Below are 18957 nucleotides of genomic sequence, written 5' to 3' on the forward strand. Positions count from 1 at the left end.
TCATTTGGAATATATGGTGTTGCTCACGAGTGTTTTTCATCGTACCTGACTGATCGTAAGCAGTGTGTAATTTGGAGGGTAGTATGTCGGCAGAATTGCCGGTAAAATCCGGCGTACCTCAAGGATCAGTACTTGGACCGCTTTTGTTTATTTTGTATATCGATGACCTGACAACATGTCTTACTACAAATGCACTCCCAGTGCTATTCACTGATGACTCAAATTTCTTCATTGCTGCTGAATAATCCGAGTCTGCTGCAAAAAAAGGCCCAAAAAGCTATTGGCGAAATATCTGACTGGTGTTTTCGTAGCAAAATGCAGGTAAATGCTACAAAAAGCCGCATGATAGTCTTCACTTCTGCTCCTTCAAACTCCTCATTGTGTCACACTGTCGCACTGTCAATTAATGGAAATCCCATTCCTCAGACCAGAGTCACAAAGTTCCTCGGCGTATTTGTAGATCCCTCTCTTTCGTTCAAACATCACAAATCTCAGCTGTCTTCAACAGTCTCACGGCAAACATCAACGTTACAGAGAGCTAGCCTGCTTCTAAGGTCTGACATGATGGAAATGCTTTATATTGCTTTTGTCTTCCCCTATTTAAACTACTGCTGTTTTGTCTGGGGCAATACATTCAAATCTCATCTAAAATCATTGAAGAGATCACAAAACAGTCATGACCTTACCTGTCAGTGTGGCATCTGTTGAACGAACTTTTTATACCTTAAAAATAATGAAAACGTGGCTATGAAATAAAATGACGGAGGAAAGGCTTACCGGACTTGCCCTTCTTCATGTTCACCGTGATATTGTCATAAGTGTAGCAAGTGTTATTGATACTTTTGCTAACAGTGGAAATAAGAGGTGAGAATTTGTTATATAATATTGATAGTGTTTCTGTAAATGTAGTTTAATGGATAGCTTTACAGATCCGACAGCTAAATGACGCATAGAAGCAGATGCATGCAACTTTTAATATCAGTAAGGTACGTTAGGCTTAATTTAGAATGAGATTTTTTCGCGACGAGTCGCCCCTCTCCCTTCCTAAAGTCCTGGATCCGCTACTGAAGCCATAGGACTGTAAGTTTTCCATTCTGACACTAATCTTAGGAGTTATGGGCTATTATATTTCTTAGTAGGGGACGTGATTGCCTCTTAATAGGTTGCTAGCTACCGCTAGATTCAGACATACAAACCTTCAGACATGTAAACCCAAAGATAGGCAGGGGGACAAGCAAATACCCGCCCAGACACACAGGAAAAGAGAGTAAGAGAGACAAAAACCCCTGCAAATACATAGATTCAGACATACAAACCGACAAAGAGAGGCTCTGGGACAAGCAAACACCCGCCCAGCACAAGGTCTTAGAGAGTGAGAGAGACCAAAACACATGCAAACACATAAATTCAGACATACAAACCAACAATGACAGGCACTGGGAAAAGCAAACACCCAGCCAGACATATAGGGTTGGAGAGTGAGAGAAAGAGAGAGAGAGAGAAAGAGAGAGAGAGAGTGTGTGTGTGTGTGTGTGTCTGTGTGTGTGTGTGTGTGTGTGTGTGTGTGTGTGTGTGTGTGTGTGTGTGTGTGTGTGTGTGTGTGTGTGTGTGTGTGTGTGTGTGTGTGTGTGTGTGTGTGTGTGTGTGTGTGTGTGTGTGTGTGTGTGTGTGTGTGTGTGTGTGTGTGTGTGTGTGTGTGTGTGTGTGTGTGTGTGTGTGTGTGTGTGTGTGTGTGTGTGTGTGTGTGTGTGTGTGTGTGTGTGTGTGTGTGTGTGTGTGTGTGTGTGTGTGTGTGTGTGTGTGTGTGTGTGTGTGTGTGTGTGTGTGTGTGTGTGTGTGTGTGTGTGTGTGTGTGTGTGTGTGTGTGTGTGTGTGTGTGTGTGTGTGTGTGTGTGTGTGTGTGTGTGTGTGTGTGTGTGTGTGTGTGTGTGTGTGTGTGTGTGTGTGTGTGTGTGTGTGTGTGTGTGTGTGTGTGTGTGTGTGTGTGTGTGTGTGTGTGTGTGTGTGTGTGTGTGTGTGTGTGTGTGTGTGTGTGTGTGTGTGTGTGTGTGTGTGTGTGTGTGTGTGTGTGTGTGTGTGTGTGTGTGTGTGTGTGTGTGTGTGTGTGTGTGTGTGTGTGTGTGTGTGTGTGTGTGTGTGTGTGTGTGTGTGTGTGTGTGTGTGTGTGTGTGTGTGTGTGTGTGTGTGTGTGTGTGTGTGTGTGTGTGTGTGTGTGTGTGTGTGTGTGTGTGTGTGTGTGTGTGTGTGTGTGTGTGTGTGTGTGTGTGTGTGTGTTTAGAAAGCAAATGAAAGCGAGAATCGAAACAGCTAAAGAAAAGGCATGGAAAAATCGGCAGTGGGAATCACATCGAACAGCAAATGAAAGTTTTGACAGTGATCTGTGGTTAGAAACTGAAATAGACGCAATTGTTATGTATAACTCCTTAAGAAATTAAATGAGATGATGCATGAATCTAGACTGCAAAAGCCGTTGAAAAAACTTTCTGAGGTAAAGATGAACAATAGTGGACAATGAAATTTAGTCTTGGAAAATAAGGAACATCGATGACTGGCCACAAAATACGATCTAAACAGGTCAGGACTTCAAGAAAGAATTCCTAGGTTTCACATGGTCGATGAATCAAACCTGTGGTGACGTTATAACATAAAGAAAAGGCTCAAATTATCTGCGGCTAGAAGACAAGCGTTAAGTAGTATCCCTAATAGCAGACAACATATAGCCTACTTCCAATTATATCCGTATTTAGCTTATTTTTCAATTTGTTTAGACGGTGTTTTAATGTCCTATCAAATGTTAAGATTTTTGTAAATATTACTGTTTGTTCTGCTCTTAAACATTTCTTAAATTCAATTACGTACATAATTTCGGAGACCTCACTGCCTTTCCATGACGATAAATAAAAGTTCAAATAGGGGTAAAATCCTTTTAATAGACAGAGTTTTTACTACTGATGACGGTCACTGTATATGTGACCGAAATATCTGGTATTTTTTGTGAATTACTATCACTGTTATCATCATCACTGTCTATTAAAAGGATTTTATCCCTATTTGAACTTTTATTTAAATTCAATTACGTTCGTAATGTTCATCATTTTTTTTTATCTAGCGATAATTATTGATTTCAAGATATCCTTGTTCTCTCAGTATTCTGTTTTAACTACCTAAGTAATTATCTTTAGTAGCTATCTTAACTATGCCAAGTATTTTTATAACTATCATAAGTATTCTATCACAAGTACTATTATAGCTATCATGAGCATTCTTATAATAGTTAAGTTTCAAAAAGTTCAACCAACATCACTGATGCTCGGCTTGGAAAAGCTGATGATTTAACTTCACGTGTTTAATTAACAGGGGGACAGGGCTAAATATGGCTTCTCTGTTATAAAGGTATGTAAGTTTATTGATGAGTGATTTTCAAGGGATTCCATCAGACTAGCAGGAAATATAATCATGCGCATTATTATTTGCTAATGTTTCTGAGAAGTAAAAGGAATAATGTATCCCAGTTGGCAAATAAGCCTTGGTACAGTAGCAAGGCCTAACATTTGGTTCTTTATTTGTGCCGAAAGAGTAAGTTCCACCCTAGAAATCACATTATTCAGAAAAATTGGATTACCAAATAGTACCTAGTATTCAACAGTATGCGAAGAAAAGCTCGAGATAATGTTGACCAAAACTAAAAAAGAGCATTTTGATAACAATAACTATATTTTAATAATTTTCTATAGAATAGTGCTTTAAAAAATGAAAATAGCTTCCGGTTAAGGTTACCTTTTAAAAGTTACTAGTATAAGAAAATGTATGCAAACTTTAAGTAAAAAGGACTGACACCCACACAAATGAAGGTAATCTTGTTGAGAATCGTATAATCAAATCAATATAAAAAGGGGTTTCAAGTCAAAATAAGCAAAAGCACGGAATTTTGCATTTTTCTGATTAATCATGAATTTTTTTTATATATCTGTTCGTTCTTTTTTCTATCCAGCAGTAATCATATCGAAGGAGTGATCATAGAATGTTGATAGGAGATTCATTCGAATAGAAATTCAAAATTCAAATTGAAGCATCATATTAGATGGTACCATACGGAGGTGTATTTGTCCTAAAACTTATATGCGGTTCCTACAAATTGAACAGTTATCATATATATTAAATAGTTTTGCATTACAAAGCTTTATGCAGTATCGCCAGGTGAATAGCAGCTATTGTGAGAGGGGTAATAGTATCTTTTCGAGCTACCAAATTTGAAATTATTTGCAAGGAGTCCTGTGGAGTAATATATTGGGAAACTTGTCTCTAAATATCCTTTTAATTGTAAGATTTATTTTGAACAAGCATGCATCATAGTGCTGAGACACAGCAGACCTATAGCGTGAAACAAAAGATTGTATTCATATGCTGACCTTCATTAGGGTAGAACTGGCGGGGAATAAGGGGCATCCCCAAATAGTAATTGTTTCTTGGTCCCTCTTTTAACATTTTATATTATTACCTGGAAAATAGTATTTGGCCCTTCAGCCCCTTTGTCTCAAAATCAAACTCTTAGCTCTTTTTGCCTCTTTGATAAACTAGATGCAAGTAGTGTCTTTGATTTAACTCACCATAGCCCTCGACATCCCCGAAGTTTCACACCCAACATATCGTAAAATCTACCATTCTACCTTTTGCCAATAATGAATCCTGCATGTAAACAATGGGCGAACCTGTATAGTTTAGAATTTTGGCCCGGGGCTATGGGGGTATGGTATCCTCTGAGGTATAGCTATTAGACCTTTAGATTATTTTGAACAAAATGGCTTTTTGAAAATTTTGATCAGTGTTGAGGGGAAGGGGCATGTAAATTAGCAAGGTATTGGTTGCCCTCCAACCACTCTTCAACATCCTTTTCAACATAGTGCCTTAATTTGTTCTTTAGATATTGCTCATACGCCCTTTCGACATCTAGTAGGTACATAATGTGGTTTGATTTTGTTTGAAATTCCTCTTAATATTTCCTTAATGTTTCATCTTAATATCCTAAGCCTCTTTAGAGACCCTTATTTATATATGCCCTTTTTTCCATTAATAAAACTTATACAGGTGGCTGTGTGGGTTTTGTCATTTCCGGAGGCATAGACTTTTCGACTATTTTAAACAAAATTGGAAAATATTTGAATTTTGAACGGATATTTTGGCGAGAAAAGAGCATGGGAGGTGGCAGGTTGTGTTCCAATCACTTTTAACTCTTAAAGTTGCATTAGAACTTTCAATTTTCAATTGAATGAGCCAATTCCGAAGTTTTGTAACAACCTTTTTCATGTGAAGGGGCTCTGGAAAATATCTAATAACAAATTAAAACATTTTGAGTCTTTACAATAGGTAACGCTAGAGCGTAGCGTCTGAATACTAACGCTTTAAAATCGACCAAGATGTGTTCAATGTCTAGACAGGAACTCTATCTGTCCCAATTTTTCTGTTATTTAACTTCCATGTATATTTCTCCTCTTTTTATTTTTGATCCTACCTTTCTCTTCGAGGTACTTTTTTCATGTTTTGATGTCTATATACTTTGTCCCATCCAACATTGCTTCTGAGAGCAAAACTTCTAACATAAGTTGATAGTTCTAATACTAATTTTGTTATGTATGAAATTTGATTGACCTTGTTTTGTTTAGAAACAAAATGGGACTAGAGCCTGTCCACGTAGAACGGTTGAGTTTCATCATTCTTCTTGTGTCATTCTTACTGATGACAGCTGCATATCTTGTTGGTGCCAGCGACAGTGAAAATCGGTATCCACCATGTCCATTTAATCCTCTTTGCCGCTGTTCTAACGCTGGGCCAGATTTGGGTGTAGTTGTGTGTGAAAATTTCCCACTTGCTGACATACCTGGCACCATAAATATGACAAAAGTGTTCACTTTTCGAATGAAAACGAATAATTTTCGGCAGCTGAAACCCAACAGATTTCATGGCACAGGTATTTTAAATTTTAGTGTTTTTAGTGTTTTAGAAATTTTTTAGTAAGTTTTTAGTAATTTTTAGTAATTTTTTAGTAATTTTAGTGTTAGTTTCCATATTTGACACATTTATTAACAATTTTACGACTGATGAGCTTTGACACACTTTCATATTCTGAATTTCTGATAAATTTATTAATCTTTTAATCTGTTAATTTCAACCAATTTCACTGCAAAATTTAAATTTAAGGTGCAATTAAAATTCAAGTCTATCGTATTTTTGGTACTTGTCAATTAGCTGGAACCCACGCAAGAAGTCAAGTTTGGTTAATGCTAATGAAATAAAACAAAATATGATGAAATAGAAACAAATTTGGGCTATATATTTGCACATTAGGGGTTTGGGGGTAAAGCATGGCATATATTAAATACGTAACCTAACCTAGGCACCTTTTCCCCCAAAACCCCAAAAAACAAAAGTTCAAATATTGTAAACTCAATGACAAACCACGGTTTGCAATTCAATTCTCTATTGAAAGAAACCCGTTTGACTAGTTTCTTAAGCCTCTTCCATTTATAATATATCGCGTGGGTTCCAGCTAATTGACAAGAACCGTATTTTTTTTTAGATGAAAATTGTTTTACCTTCTAAAATTAGCCTCAACAAGATTTACTTTGATGACTGTCTCGAGTCTGTACTGCTGTATTTTTGTAGTGGCAATGTATGCAATTTATATCCTCTACACATTTCAGACAAAAAGGTAATTGTGGTTGTCTATTTGGATTCTAGAAAAAAGAAAAATATTACAACACTTATTTTTCCCATACAGGTCACAATGACAAATTTGCTCTTATTGACAGAACGCAAAACTTTACCTCAACCCGAACGTTAACATTGATACAAAAAAGGGATGGCTTTCTTTAATTCAGCCTGGTCGGTCATTCAGGGCTTGACCACATGCAGTGGCGTCGCTTGACCCTCTGGATGTGGACCTCTTTTGCCCCCTCAATAAAAATTCTGGAGCTACGCCCCTGATCACATGCTATCTAGAGTGTAGGTATGGACAACAAATTTGAAAAAAATTATGTTTACATAAATTGGGTAACATCAAGGGTAACAGCAACCTTTTTCGAATTCGCCGATAAAACTATAGAAGAAACAGCGCTTTACCCCTGTTTTTTAGTTTTTGATTAAATGATGTAGTTGTCAGCCAATAAAGTTTTAAATGGTGATTGTTAAGCGCTGATTTTCTATTTTTGAAAAATTAATTTGTTAGTTTAGGATGCCTCTAGGAATGCTTATGTACCTATTCGCTACGCATTAGTAATTTTTTTTCTAGCGTAGTGATTTATATCGGTAATAGTCTGTATTTTTGTTTATTATGTTGAACAAAGTAAAAAAATGTTATATCCTTGGGAGATATTAATCTCGCCAAAGATAGAGATAAATTTCCTGAAAATGGTCTCAACACGTTGATTTTCCCCTTGAAACTCACTTAATTCTTTATTTCCAGACACCATGTCAGTTTGACTACTTTTATAATTAATATATTATATTATTAGTTAACGCTGTATTACTTTTTCCAAAACAATAAAACTTAACCCAATCTTTGTTTTTATTTTAACAATGCAACACGTGCATCATAGGAAATAATAAATACAATTTACATAGGGTGTATTTGATAAACACACTTTCTAGAACTATAAATACATTTAAATAATATTCAAATTACCGGAACAAAATTGAATAGAGTTTATTAAGACCTGTCAAGAAATAAACACTTTAGTTTAATTGTCATAATTTGACAAAATAGATAAGGTTTTCAATTTTACTATCAATAGCTCATTATGTTTTTTTTCAAAGGTTGATTGCTATTCGGACCGTCATCTTTAAGGCTATCAAATTATATTTTAATCTTACAGGAGTATATAAAATTTCTATTTGTCATAACTACCTGAATGATATCCCCAAAGATGCATGGAATGGTCTAGAGCGATCTCTATGGGAACTGGATCTCCAATATAATTTGCTTCAGCGGATCCCCCAAGAATCACTGAAGGACTTACAGAAGCTTAAAGTCCTTGATCTAACAGGTAAATAATGAAGCAGAATTGGAAACGCAGGATATATATATATATATATATATATATATATATATATATATATATATATATATATATATATATATATATATATATATATATATATATATATATATATATATATATATATATATATATATATATATATATATACTAAAGAACACATACTCTAATACAAGAACAATATTAAATAAATCTAAGCTTTGCTGGGTGCCTCGGCAATGCAAATTATTTATTTGTAATTGCATAGAATAATAAAATTTTAGCTAGTAAGCTATAATCGACAATTAATTTAAAGAAACACTTGCAATTCTAGCAGTCTGTATTTAAAGCATTCTAAAGTTTAGATAACTTTAAAGAGTAATCATCAAAGCACTAAAATAAATTTTGCAGGGATAGTAAGGAATCGAAGGGATTTTAGGATAAAGGTTACATTCCGTTTGTTTTGCAAAGGATACAAATAGTGTTTGCAGCATTGATTCTTGTGTATAAAGGCTTTAGAGAGGGAGTTATAAGCTTCACTACTTTGCATAATAAATGTTTTGTTAACCAGTAGTATGTTGTATAACTGAGTTATTTGTTTCGCGGATTATATATTACGCTCCTGAATTATGCCAATGATATCCGAGTTTTAGACGATCGTTTTTGCAACTGGAGGAAAATTTCCCCAAACATCAAATGCATATAATATGAAGACTTTAATGAATGAATATCAGTCTATGCTAAACTGTCAATCCAAAATCCTTGGTTTTTCTTTCAATTGTCTTGTTTAGGATATTTTTTTTTTCTTTTTTTTTATGTCATGACAAAGAAAAAAAATAGCTCGAATGTTTAATATAATAGCTAAATAGTTAAAATAGCTAAAATTGTTTTAAGTAAACCGCAATTATGTTCTGGTCTTTAGAAGGTACAATGGGCCTTAGTCCTACCATCTTTGGGGTAGTTTCTGCTCGTTTTGAGTTTGAATTGTATATTTATTGCAATTTCCGTTCGTATTGGGTTTTATTTATTTATTAATAGAGATTATTGGTAGCTTTACGTTTGAAAATTTGTTCATTTCTATTTCTGCTAAATTTTTATTTAATGTAGCTCTTTAGTTTTCCTTCAACATCTATTTTTGGAAAAGGTCTTATTTCAGATTGGTTAATTTGAGAAACAACGGCTTCTACAAAAAATAAAGAATTAATTTTAATCTTAGAATGAGCAGGATTCAACTTAAAGTAAATAAGTTTCAAACTTGGAGAGAATAAGAATTACTGGGTATAAAGATTGAAGCTTAATGAAGACAAATCATAAGACAAATAGAAATTGTGATACAAATTCACATATTTTACATAGTTTACATCAAAAATAAGTTGAATTTAAAACAAGCACAAGCTCATATTATGAAAAGCAGATGCAAAAATGAGGGAACAACAATTGAAACAGAAGTTACATGGAAAAACGAACCTAAATTTAAAAAAAAATCAAACTCCCACAAATAATTGCGTTACTGCCGCTTAAGGTTACAGCGTTTATATACTTCCCTAAAAACTAAAAATAGCTAACATTGATGATTTAAGTTCGATTTGGAAATTTATTGTCATTTCTCTTCTGCTTTTGTATAATTTATTTGTTAATATTGATTTAAGTGAGTTTTACGCTTAAACAGTTAGTTTACTTCATTTTTGTTCATCTATGGTTTAATGGAGCCCTTTACTTTCTCTTGATATGCTTCTTTTGTGGAAAAGGTTTTTTCTAACATTGATTTAGGCTCGTTTTTAATAGACATGGTCTTCTTCATTTGTCAAGTAAAGTATATTTAAAATCTTTTTAGTTTTATTTTCTTAAACTACATTGGCCTGCCATAATATAAAGAAGAAACGACTAAAATAAAATTTTTAAGGCCAAATGAAAATCTCAAAATGTATTATTTTGGCATTTTCCTTAAACGTATTTTTTTCGTTCGCGCTGAAGAATAGAGGCCGTTGTCCTCTCGAAATATTTGCTTTGTGTGTTTTTTTTAATGTTTTCGTTTGGCCTTTAAAAAAACCCCATTGTTGGTCGTTTCTTCTTTATACTTTTTAGTTTTTCTCTATAAGAATCCAGGTTTTGGCTTGCGATTAATATGTTGGACAAAATTTCACACAAATTTAATAGTATTAGCACTATAATGCTTTAGATTGATGGGTACAGGGAATGATATTCAAATACATGAGTTCAAAATCTGCATAATCTTTGGGGCTGAATAGGGCTGACGGAATTGCAACTTCCAACACGTCCCAACCTTAAACATTGATACATATTACTCAAATGTCCTCCTCTAAATGCCATGAAAATTTAAAATTCATGCCCTCATGTATTCCTGAGATATTGCATCTGTGACACTTTGTTAACGTGAATGCACTTAATCTTCTTTGATTTTGCTCTATAGTAGTAGCAGTAACTGTAGTAGTCGTCGTCGTAGTAGCAGTAGTAATAGTAGTAGTAGTAGCAGTAGGAATATCCTATGATATTCCTGATACGCCCTTTTGGCAACCTGCATATAGTGTTTTTTATTTAGGTCAATTTTTCCCTAAATATTTCCTGAAATTTTCCACTTAATTCCCATTTCCTTAGCGGTAGTAGTAGTCGTAGAGGTAGTATTAGTAACAATAGCAGTCGTAGTTTCAGTAGAAGTAGCGTTACTAGTAGTAGTAACAGTAATGGCAGCAATAGTAGCAGTGGTAGTATCCACATATTGCTCAGTTGAGCATCCACCTCAACATGCCCGGAAAGTCTTAATTTAATGCTCCAAGTCATTCTAAAGATATTGCCTATATGTCTTTTTAACAACCTATATGCACATATTGTGTTTTCATTTACTTCAGCTTTACCATCAACATTCCCTGAATTTTCCCCCGTAATACCCTTAGCGTTAATAGTAGTCGGATTATAAGTAGCAGTCATAGTAGTGGCAATAGTAGTTGAAGTAGCAGTAGTTGCAGCAGCAGTAGTAGTAGTAGTAGTAGTAGTAGTAGTAGTAGTAGTAGTAGTAGTAGGAGTAGTAGTAGCAGTAATAGTAGTAGTAGTAGCAGAAGTAGTAGTAGTAGTAGTATTAGTAGCAGTAGTAGTAGTAGTAGCAGCAGAAGTAGTAGTAAAGTAGTAGTAGTAGTAGTAGTTGTAGTAGCAGAAGTATTATTATTAGTAGTAGTAGTAGTAGCAGAAGTAGCAGTAGTAGTAGTAGTAGTAGTAGTAGTAGTGGAAATAGTAGTAATAGTAGTAGTAGCTGTAGTAGTAGTAGCAGTAATAGCAGTAGTAGTAGTAGTGGTAGTAGTATTCGTGGTAGTAGCAGTAGTAGTAGGTGTAGCAGCAGTAGTAGAGGTAGTAGTAGTAACAGCAGCGGCAGTAGTAGTACCAGGAGCATATATTACCGTTTGGTCAATAAATCGGCCCAATCATCAATCCACTAAAATTATAATTTAATACCGTAAGCCTCTCCTGAAATTCGCCGTTTTGACAACCTTCATGCACATAGTGTGTTCTAATTTAGTGCAATACTTTCCTCAACATTCCTTGAAAACTTTACCTTAATACCCTTAGCCTTTTTGGACACCAAGGATCAAACAGGCTCCCTTACCCATTAACAAATGCTATATTTTGACAGCGAACAAATTGTATTGCTTACAACCTATGCCTCAAGGTCTTTGGGAAAGTGTCATCCCCAACCACATAGTTACAGGACCTTTCACCTATGCTGAACAAAATGGCTATCTAATAATCTAATATTGACTATCTAATATCGAATACTTTCAGGGGAATAAGGGATGTGGGGAGAAGCTTGCCCTCTGGTAATTTTTGAATCTTAGAAAGAACCCTACAACTTTTAATTTTCAATCGGATGACCCGCCTCCGAAGTTTCTACTGCAGCTCTTTCCATACGAGGTGCCTTGGTGGGAAAAAAATACATAGAAGCCTACTTTGCTCTTTATTTAGGTAGCGATATTGTGCACTAATGATAGTATTGGAAAGCTATCAACCTTATTCTATGTTAAATAACATATGCCTTGGGATCACTATGCTCATAACGCTGGTTACTGTTGTCGATCCAGAACCAATTCTCTGATTACCATTTCCTCAATTCTGATGTCTCCTGTTCTCACTTCACATAAACTCGAGCTTTAGTTTCTCTAGAATAATGAAAATAAAGGTAGGATCTGGTGTAATAAGTAATGAGAAGTGTAAAGTAATACAAATAAGTCTTAATTAAAAGTCATGGAGCCCAAATGAGTCATGAAGTCAGAATGACTTTATAGTGAAAGCATCGGAATAATAGCTACTAATACTGACAGACAGAGGACAGGACCTGGAGCTGAGAGCATAGGCCTACTGAATGCATGATAAATCCGTGCCAAAAGGATTGACACTTGAATAGCCTGTCAGCCCTCTTTTTTGTTTTTTTTCATTCCATATTCTTTTTGTCTCTTGTGTATAAGTATAATTTTATTCCATATTCATTAATTAGAACTCCCCATCACACATATAAGCTAAGTTAAAATAAACCTTTAAGTTATCTTGCAGTAGCAAACTCAGCAAAGTAAAATTCACTGGCATTGAGACAGAAAAAAAGAAAATTGGGATGACTTTTCTAAATATGCTTGATATGTTTTACAAAACTAATCAAGTTAGAAAATACCTGAATCAAGTTAACAGGAAGGCTTGATTTTTGGATGCCTTCATCCTTCCGACACCAATATGCTAATATTAACAGATAAATCATTGACATTCTTCTAGTTCCTGACTGGAAGCCCCAAGGCTCCTTCCAAGCTCATTAAAGACTTTAATATCTTGGTGCTTCTTTTTCAGATATACTTATTTTAAGTTCAGTCTCAATTGGTGAAGGTATTTGTCTTGATAAACGAATGACTAATAAGGCTGTATTATTTTGGGGAATAGTCTGAATTGCTTCATATAGAGTTTGATGTCGACTATCGAGTTTGATGTCGGTTTATTTAATCATTTATTTATTAATAAGGCAGATCAAAGTTGTCCTCAGAATTAAAGATATTTTCTTCCCATGGTGTAGATTTCTTATGATCCTCATCAAAAATTAAAGCGGAGCTTTAAGAAATACAATTAAAGACACTTTTTAAGTTTTCTATCACTGTTCGTAAGTAAATATCCATGTTTTGAACCTGGACACAGTCATAAACATGTTTAATCTTTTATTTCTTTATAGGTCAGAAGCCTGGTTTGGGTGTTAGATCCATTCATAAAATCATTTGCAAGTCAATTTTCTACCTTTTACTGAAGTAATATAAAAAGGGTTACCAATGTTGATTTCAAAACCCCATTTACAGATTTAAAGTGCCAAAGTTCCCAGCCTGGGTGTTGTCTCTCGTCATAATTTGATCTCTCCAAAATTTAAATTAATAAAAATAATGCTGGAAATATATGGTAACCTTTTTCAATATTATTTTCTTTTAGCCTGAATCACAACAACTAAAATTAATCATTAGACGGAAAATAAATTTAATTATTTTCTTTCGTTTTAGGCAATGAGATAAATGAGATATACAAAAATGACTTTGGAGGAATAGAAGATTCACTTCAAACCCTTGTGCTGGCCGAGAATTCTTTGACTTCAATTCAGCAGGACGTATTGCAAAATTTAATGCGTCTTGAAAAATTAGACTTGAGTGGTAACAATATCGTTTATATTTCTGACTTAGCTTTTGAAAAGGGACCAAAAAGCTTATCACACTTAAATTTGGCTAATAATCTTTTGAATAAGATACCATTTACACCTTTAGCAGATCTGAAAAGCTTACACACCGTGAACTTGGCACATAATAAAATTCATGAAACATTTGATGTCTTTTATCAGGGTCAACTTTCACTGGACACTATCATCCTGGATCACAACAACATTCAGAGGCTAATTGGATTCTCCTTTCAAAATTTTGGAAACCTAAATAAAACTTCTTTAGAAAGTAATCCAATTAATTATATAGATGACGATGCATTTAAAGAAGCCAAGATTAGGGAAATTTCCCTCAAAGACTGCTATATTAGCCAACTTGCTCCAAGAGCATTTAGAGGACTTGAAACATCCCTTCAAAAGCTGGATCTTGCTTTTAACAATTTAACATTTTTACCCGATAAACTCTTTGATAATTTTGACTACTTGAAGAGTCTCAGCTTCAACGATAACGAACTCTCCTTTAATCCGGAAGAATCCTTCAATGGATTTAGATACACACTGCAAAGTCTGAATCTAGTTGGACACAAAATGGGAAACGTCAATATTAAGGTAATACATTCATTTTATACAATTTTCTTACAGTAGTTCCCCCTCCCCTAGAAAAAAAAAATGTAAAGCGTCTGGGGTTTGACACTTATCACATTTTAGCTCAAAGAAACGAATTAATTACAAGCCCCTGGAAGAAAATATTTTAAATAACATCAATTGTGCATTACAATTATAAATTGTTGAGAATAATTTAAAAAACTATAATATTTTTAGATTACAAATATAAACTCGACTGACATTATTTTGTTTTTTAAGCTCTTATGGTTATAATTTCTAGTTTTGCCTACCTGAGCATTAAAATGCTATACTTCTATCTAGAGTCCTTTCCATTTGCTCCAATAATTTCATGTCAAATTATTCTAAGTTACTAATCTCTCTTTCAGTCACTTTCACAAGAGTATACTACCTTTATAATTGGGCAATCATTGTGTATGTATGTATTTATGTATATATTTTTTCTCGAAAATGGCTCCATGTTTTTCGGGAAAATTGGCATCCTGTGATATTCTACTACTACTAACAACTCACTGCAGCACCAGGCCGCCTGAGGCCAACACAGCTACGTACGCTCCTCCTCCATTCCAATCTATTCAAAGCCTCCCTTTTTACACCCACCAACGAAGTTCCCGTTTCCTTTAAATCTTTCTTTATGACCTCCTCCCACCCCAGACGGGGACGACCTGCTTTCTCTTTAGCCCTAAACGGTTGGCCGAAAAGAACTATCTTCGGCAATCTTTCATCTTTCATCGGCACAACGTGCCCTAGCCACCTCAACCCTTCTTTCACTATAGCCCTAGAGAGCGGTATTGAACCACATTTTTCGTATAGCCTATTGTTTGAAATACGGTCAGTCAGCCGGGTACCCAGAACAATCCTTAAGCAATTTCTCTGGAAGATCGAACTAATTCTGGCCTTAAAAAAAACATCTAGATCGGTCAAAAGTTTGAGAAAATTCGTTAAGAACCTTAATTTTGTAAAAAAAAAGCTATTTATGTAAGTGACGCCCTTTTTATATACATTGGTATTGCAGTGATGTTGTCACACTTGTCACAATTACGCGAAAGTATTGCAGATTTTCATGCATGGAGAAATTTACATTAAATTACTTAAAGATAAAAAATATGTGGTAAATAAAAAATATGTAAATGGTAATTGCAGAAATATTTGTATATATTTTGACAAAGGGATTACGACAATTCAAAGACCTTAAAGAGGTAAATCAAAAGTCTGAAGCTTAGTAGAAATCGTTGTTAGAAATCGAAATTGCTTCAATATTCAATAAGTATGAAACGACGCTAAATTGCGTAAAGAGCAAAACTGGCAATTGCAAAAATATTGGTATATGTTTTAACAAGGGATTACAACAATTCAAAAACCTTAAAAAAACCCAAAAGTTTGAAGCTTAGTGGACAATCGATGTTAGAAATCGGACTTGGTTTAATGAAAAAATATCTTTGAAAAGATAGCAGTACGAAAAGGCAAATCTGTATATAAAACTTATCTAGAGGTAGACCCCAAAAAACAAAAATTTAAAGGTGTTATAAATGATAATTCATTAGAAGAAAAGAAGTTTTTGTCCCACCTCCTGAACAATTAATAAATCTACAACCTGGACCATCATCCGGGTTGCAGTGGTAGCTAGCAACCTAGTAAGAGATGGTCACGTCGCATGGTAAAAAATAAAATAGCCCATAATTCATAAGAAAACAGAGTCAGATCGAGACACAAAGTATACTATTAGAATCGCCTTGTCTAAAACTCTTATAAAAGAAACTTACCATCCCTTGGCTTGAATAATCAGGAAAGTACATTGGCTTGAAAACAAGAAAGTGTCTGCAACCACGATATTCTGCATCGACAGCATTTTTTTTCGTTTTTTTTTCTCCGCAGCTCGCAGGGCTCTGGATCATCATAGAGAGCTATTTAATGGCTCATTTGAAAGCTAAATGCTACATCTAGTACCTTTTTGTAATTAACAAAAATAATTTTAAACATAGAATCAATTTTTTTGATGAAAAACTACATTTTCCTATAACACTATGGTAACAAATGTTATTAACATCATCTTGCCTACGAAGATGAAAATATAACTTTTAAAATTACAAAAACATGTAGATATAGCTGTGTAAAATGCAGCAATTTGAAATGCAGTAAAATGCACGCATCTCTATACCGTAGTTCTATATTTGGATAGCAAAAAACAGTAAATTTCAAATAAATTTTATTTTATTTTAGTTCTTAGTTCAAAATCGCTGAAGTTATTATGTAAACTGCCAAAATATTTATGGTGTCTGAGCAATAATTCAAATGTTTTAATTAAAAGTATATTAAAGAACAAACTATAGCCTATAGTAAACCATTGCCATTAATAAATGGGGATTGTGTGAGTTTTATCGGTATCATGGCGTTGGAGATGGCTGAAACCTAGTAAAGAACAAACCATGGCACCTATTGGGCATAGTTAGCTGCTTGATTCTCTAAGGTCCGTCTCTTACTATTCCAAATAAGAAAAGCCATATGCTTTTTCCTGTTTGTATTGTGTGTATATGGATTGTCAAAAGGGCGTAACTCAGGAATAATTGAGTATACTGATTTGAAAAATTCAGGAAATGATAAGGGAGATGATAAAAAGGCAATATTTGTATGCTTCCTTTCCACTACAAATACCACCACTACAACTACCATACTACTCCATTTACAATATTGAGGGGAAATTCGAACTAAATAAAAAACACCATGTATATGCATATTACTGATAAAGTGTGTCTCAAAAATTGATTTGGGTATTAAATTGGAACTTCCAAAGAATGCTTCAAGGGGAATATCATCTGACCAAAAGGCAATATGTGCACACTACTGCTAGTACTTCTGTTTCATTATACGAAGCAAATAAGAAAGTTACAAAAATAACAAGGCTTTACTGCGGCAGTAAAACCTAACACATCATGGTTACCTAATAAAGGGCCAATCCCGGTCCATAATAACCGAGAGTAAATATATATTTATCCGGGTTACAACAGTAGCTAGTAACCTAGTAAGAGACGATCACGTCTAATAGTAAAAAAACGCTCATAACTCCTAAAACTGGAGTAAGATCTAAAAAGAAATACATTATTAGAACTGCCTTGTCCAATAACCTATATAGAAATTAAATGTTCCTTGACTTGCGCAACAAAGAAAATATGTTGGCTTGAAAAGCCAGAAAATTGACTTGAACTACGATATTCTGCATCGACGTCATCTTTTTTTCCGTCTGTTCTCCTCAATTAGTGGGAGACTGGAACATCATAAAAAGCTGTTCAATGGCTCATTTTAAAGGAAACTGATGTGGTCAAAAACCTTTTACAATAAATTTTTTTTTAATAGAATCAATTTTTTTTATGAAAAATAACATTTTCTATAATACTGTAGTAGCAAGTGTTATTAAGATCAGGAATTTGGCAAATATACGTGTTTTTGTAATTAACAAAAAATATTTAAAATGAGATCAGTATTTTTACAAACAACTGCATTTTCATATTTTACATAATTAATATCGTCATAGTCGTATTAGTACCATATATGACGCAAATAGGAAAATGCTATATTATGACGTTAGCTCTGCTGACACCGGTATATTATGAAGTTATTATTATTATACAAGTGGTTGTCAGTATACATAGCTTGGTAATTTGTTGGATGAAAAATAAGTTTTTGTTCCACCACCTGTATAATTAATAAGTCTACAACTTGGACCAAAATGTAAGACTAAACAAGTTAGGGAAGCTTTAGCAAAGGGCATTGGCAAAATGTCTGAAGTAATGAAAATCCAAAATGCAAAAGAAAAATGGGGTTAGAAGATAAGCGACAGCGAGAATCAAAACATTTCAAAATTGAAAATGATAGTCATGAGGATTAAAATGATGATTTTTTGGAATCATCTAAACTATCAAATGGGACAAGACCAACAGAACAGCCTACACTAATTGAATTCACAACGGATGAAAATCAACAACCTGGAAAGTCATGTCATTTGATGTTGATGTTGAAAATTAACATTAAATGAGACAAGACCCAAAAAGCAAAAATATACAAGTGTTACAGATGATAATTTGTAGGAAAAAAAGAATTTTTTTTCTCACCACCGGAACAATTAACAAATCTACAACCCGGACCGTCATGTAAAACTAGATCGAAAAGGGCAGGTAAAGCAAAGGGCATTGGCAAATTGTCTGAGGTAATGACAATTGAAAAGTAAGAAGAAAGGAAAACATGTTTAGAAGATACGCGACAGTGGACTCAAAACGCGCCAAAATTGAAAATGAAAGTTCTGACAATTGGGCTTGGGATTTACACATCTATAGGGTATCAATACCTACCATACCTTTGTTTAAAAAATAATTAAGAAAATTTTTCCACAGAATAAGTGTTTAAAAAAAAAGTAATGAACTCCATTAAACCAAAAATGAACAAAAATAGAATCAAATAATCTACCTAGCATACAACTACCACAAATCAGTATAAATAAATAAATGAAACCCAAAACGAACAGTAATTAAAATAAATAACAAAGTCAAATTAAAAACTAGCAGAAATTAATACGAGTAGGGTTCAAAACCTTTATGCTTTCTAAAAGCAATAATATAATTTGTACTTTAC

At 34.1% G+C, this 18957-nt stretch overlaps 1 protein-coding gene across 1 annotated transcript in view; it reads left to right on the forward strand.

Annotated features, from left to right (window-relative positions):
- The first annotated feature begins 3459 nt into the window (after positions 1-3459).
- Positions 3460-18957, forward strand: part of chp (leucine rich repeat containing G protein-coupled receptor chaoptin) — a 159560-nt gene continuing 144062 nt past the window's right edge. Inside the window, exons 1-4 of the mRNA XM_089087905.1 lie at positions 3460-3576; positions 5661-5965; positions 7869-8039; positions 13562-14319. Of these exons, the coding sequence (XP_088944031.1) occupies positions 5668-5965; positions 7869-8039; positions 13562-14319 (1227 nt within the window). The 5' untranslated portion in view covers positions 3460-3576; positions 5661-5667. The remainder of the gene's footprint in view (positions 3577-5660; positions 5966-7868; positions 8040-13561; positions 14320-18957) is intronic.

The sequence above is a fragment of the Artemia sp. Qi Xiang Cuo genome, chromosome 1 (genome assembly GCF_049724085.1).
Source record: "Artemia sp. Qi Xiang Cuo chromosome 1, ASM4972408v1, whole genome shotgun sequence".
Classification (NCBI taxonomy): domain Eukaryota; kingdom Metazoa; phylum Arthropoda; class Branchiopoda; order Anostraca; family Artemiidae; genus Artemia; species Artemia sp. Qi Xiang Cuo.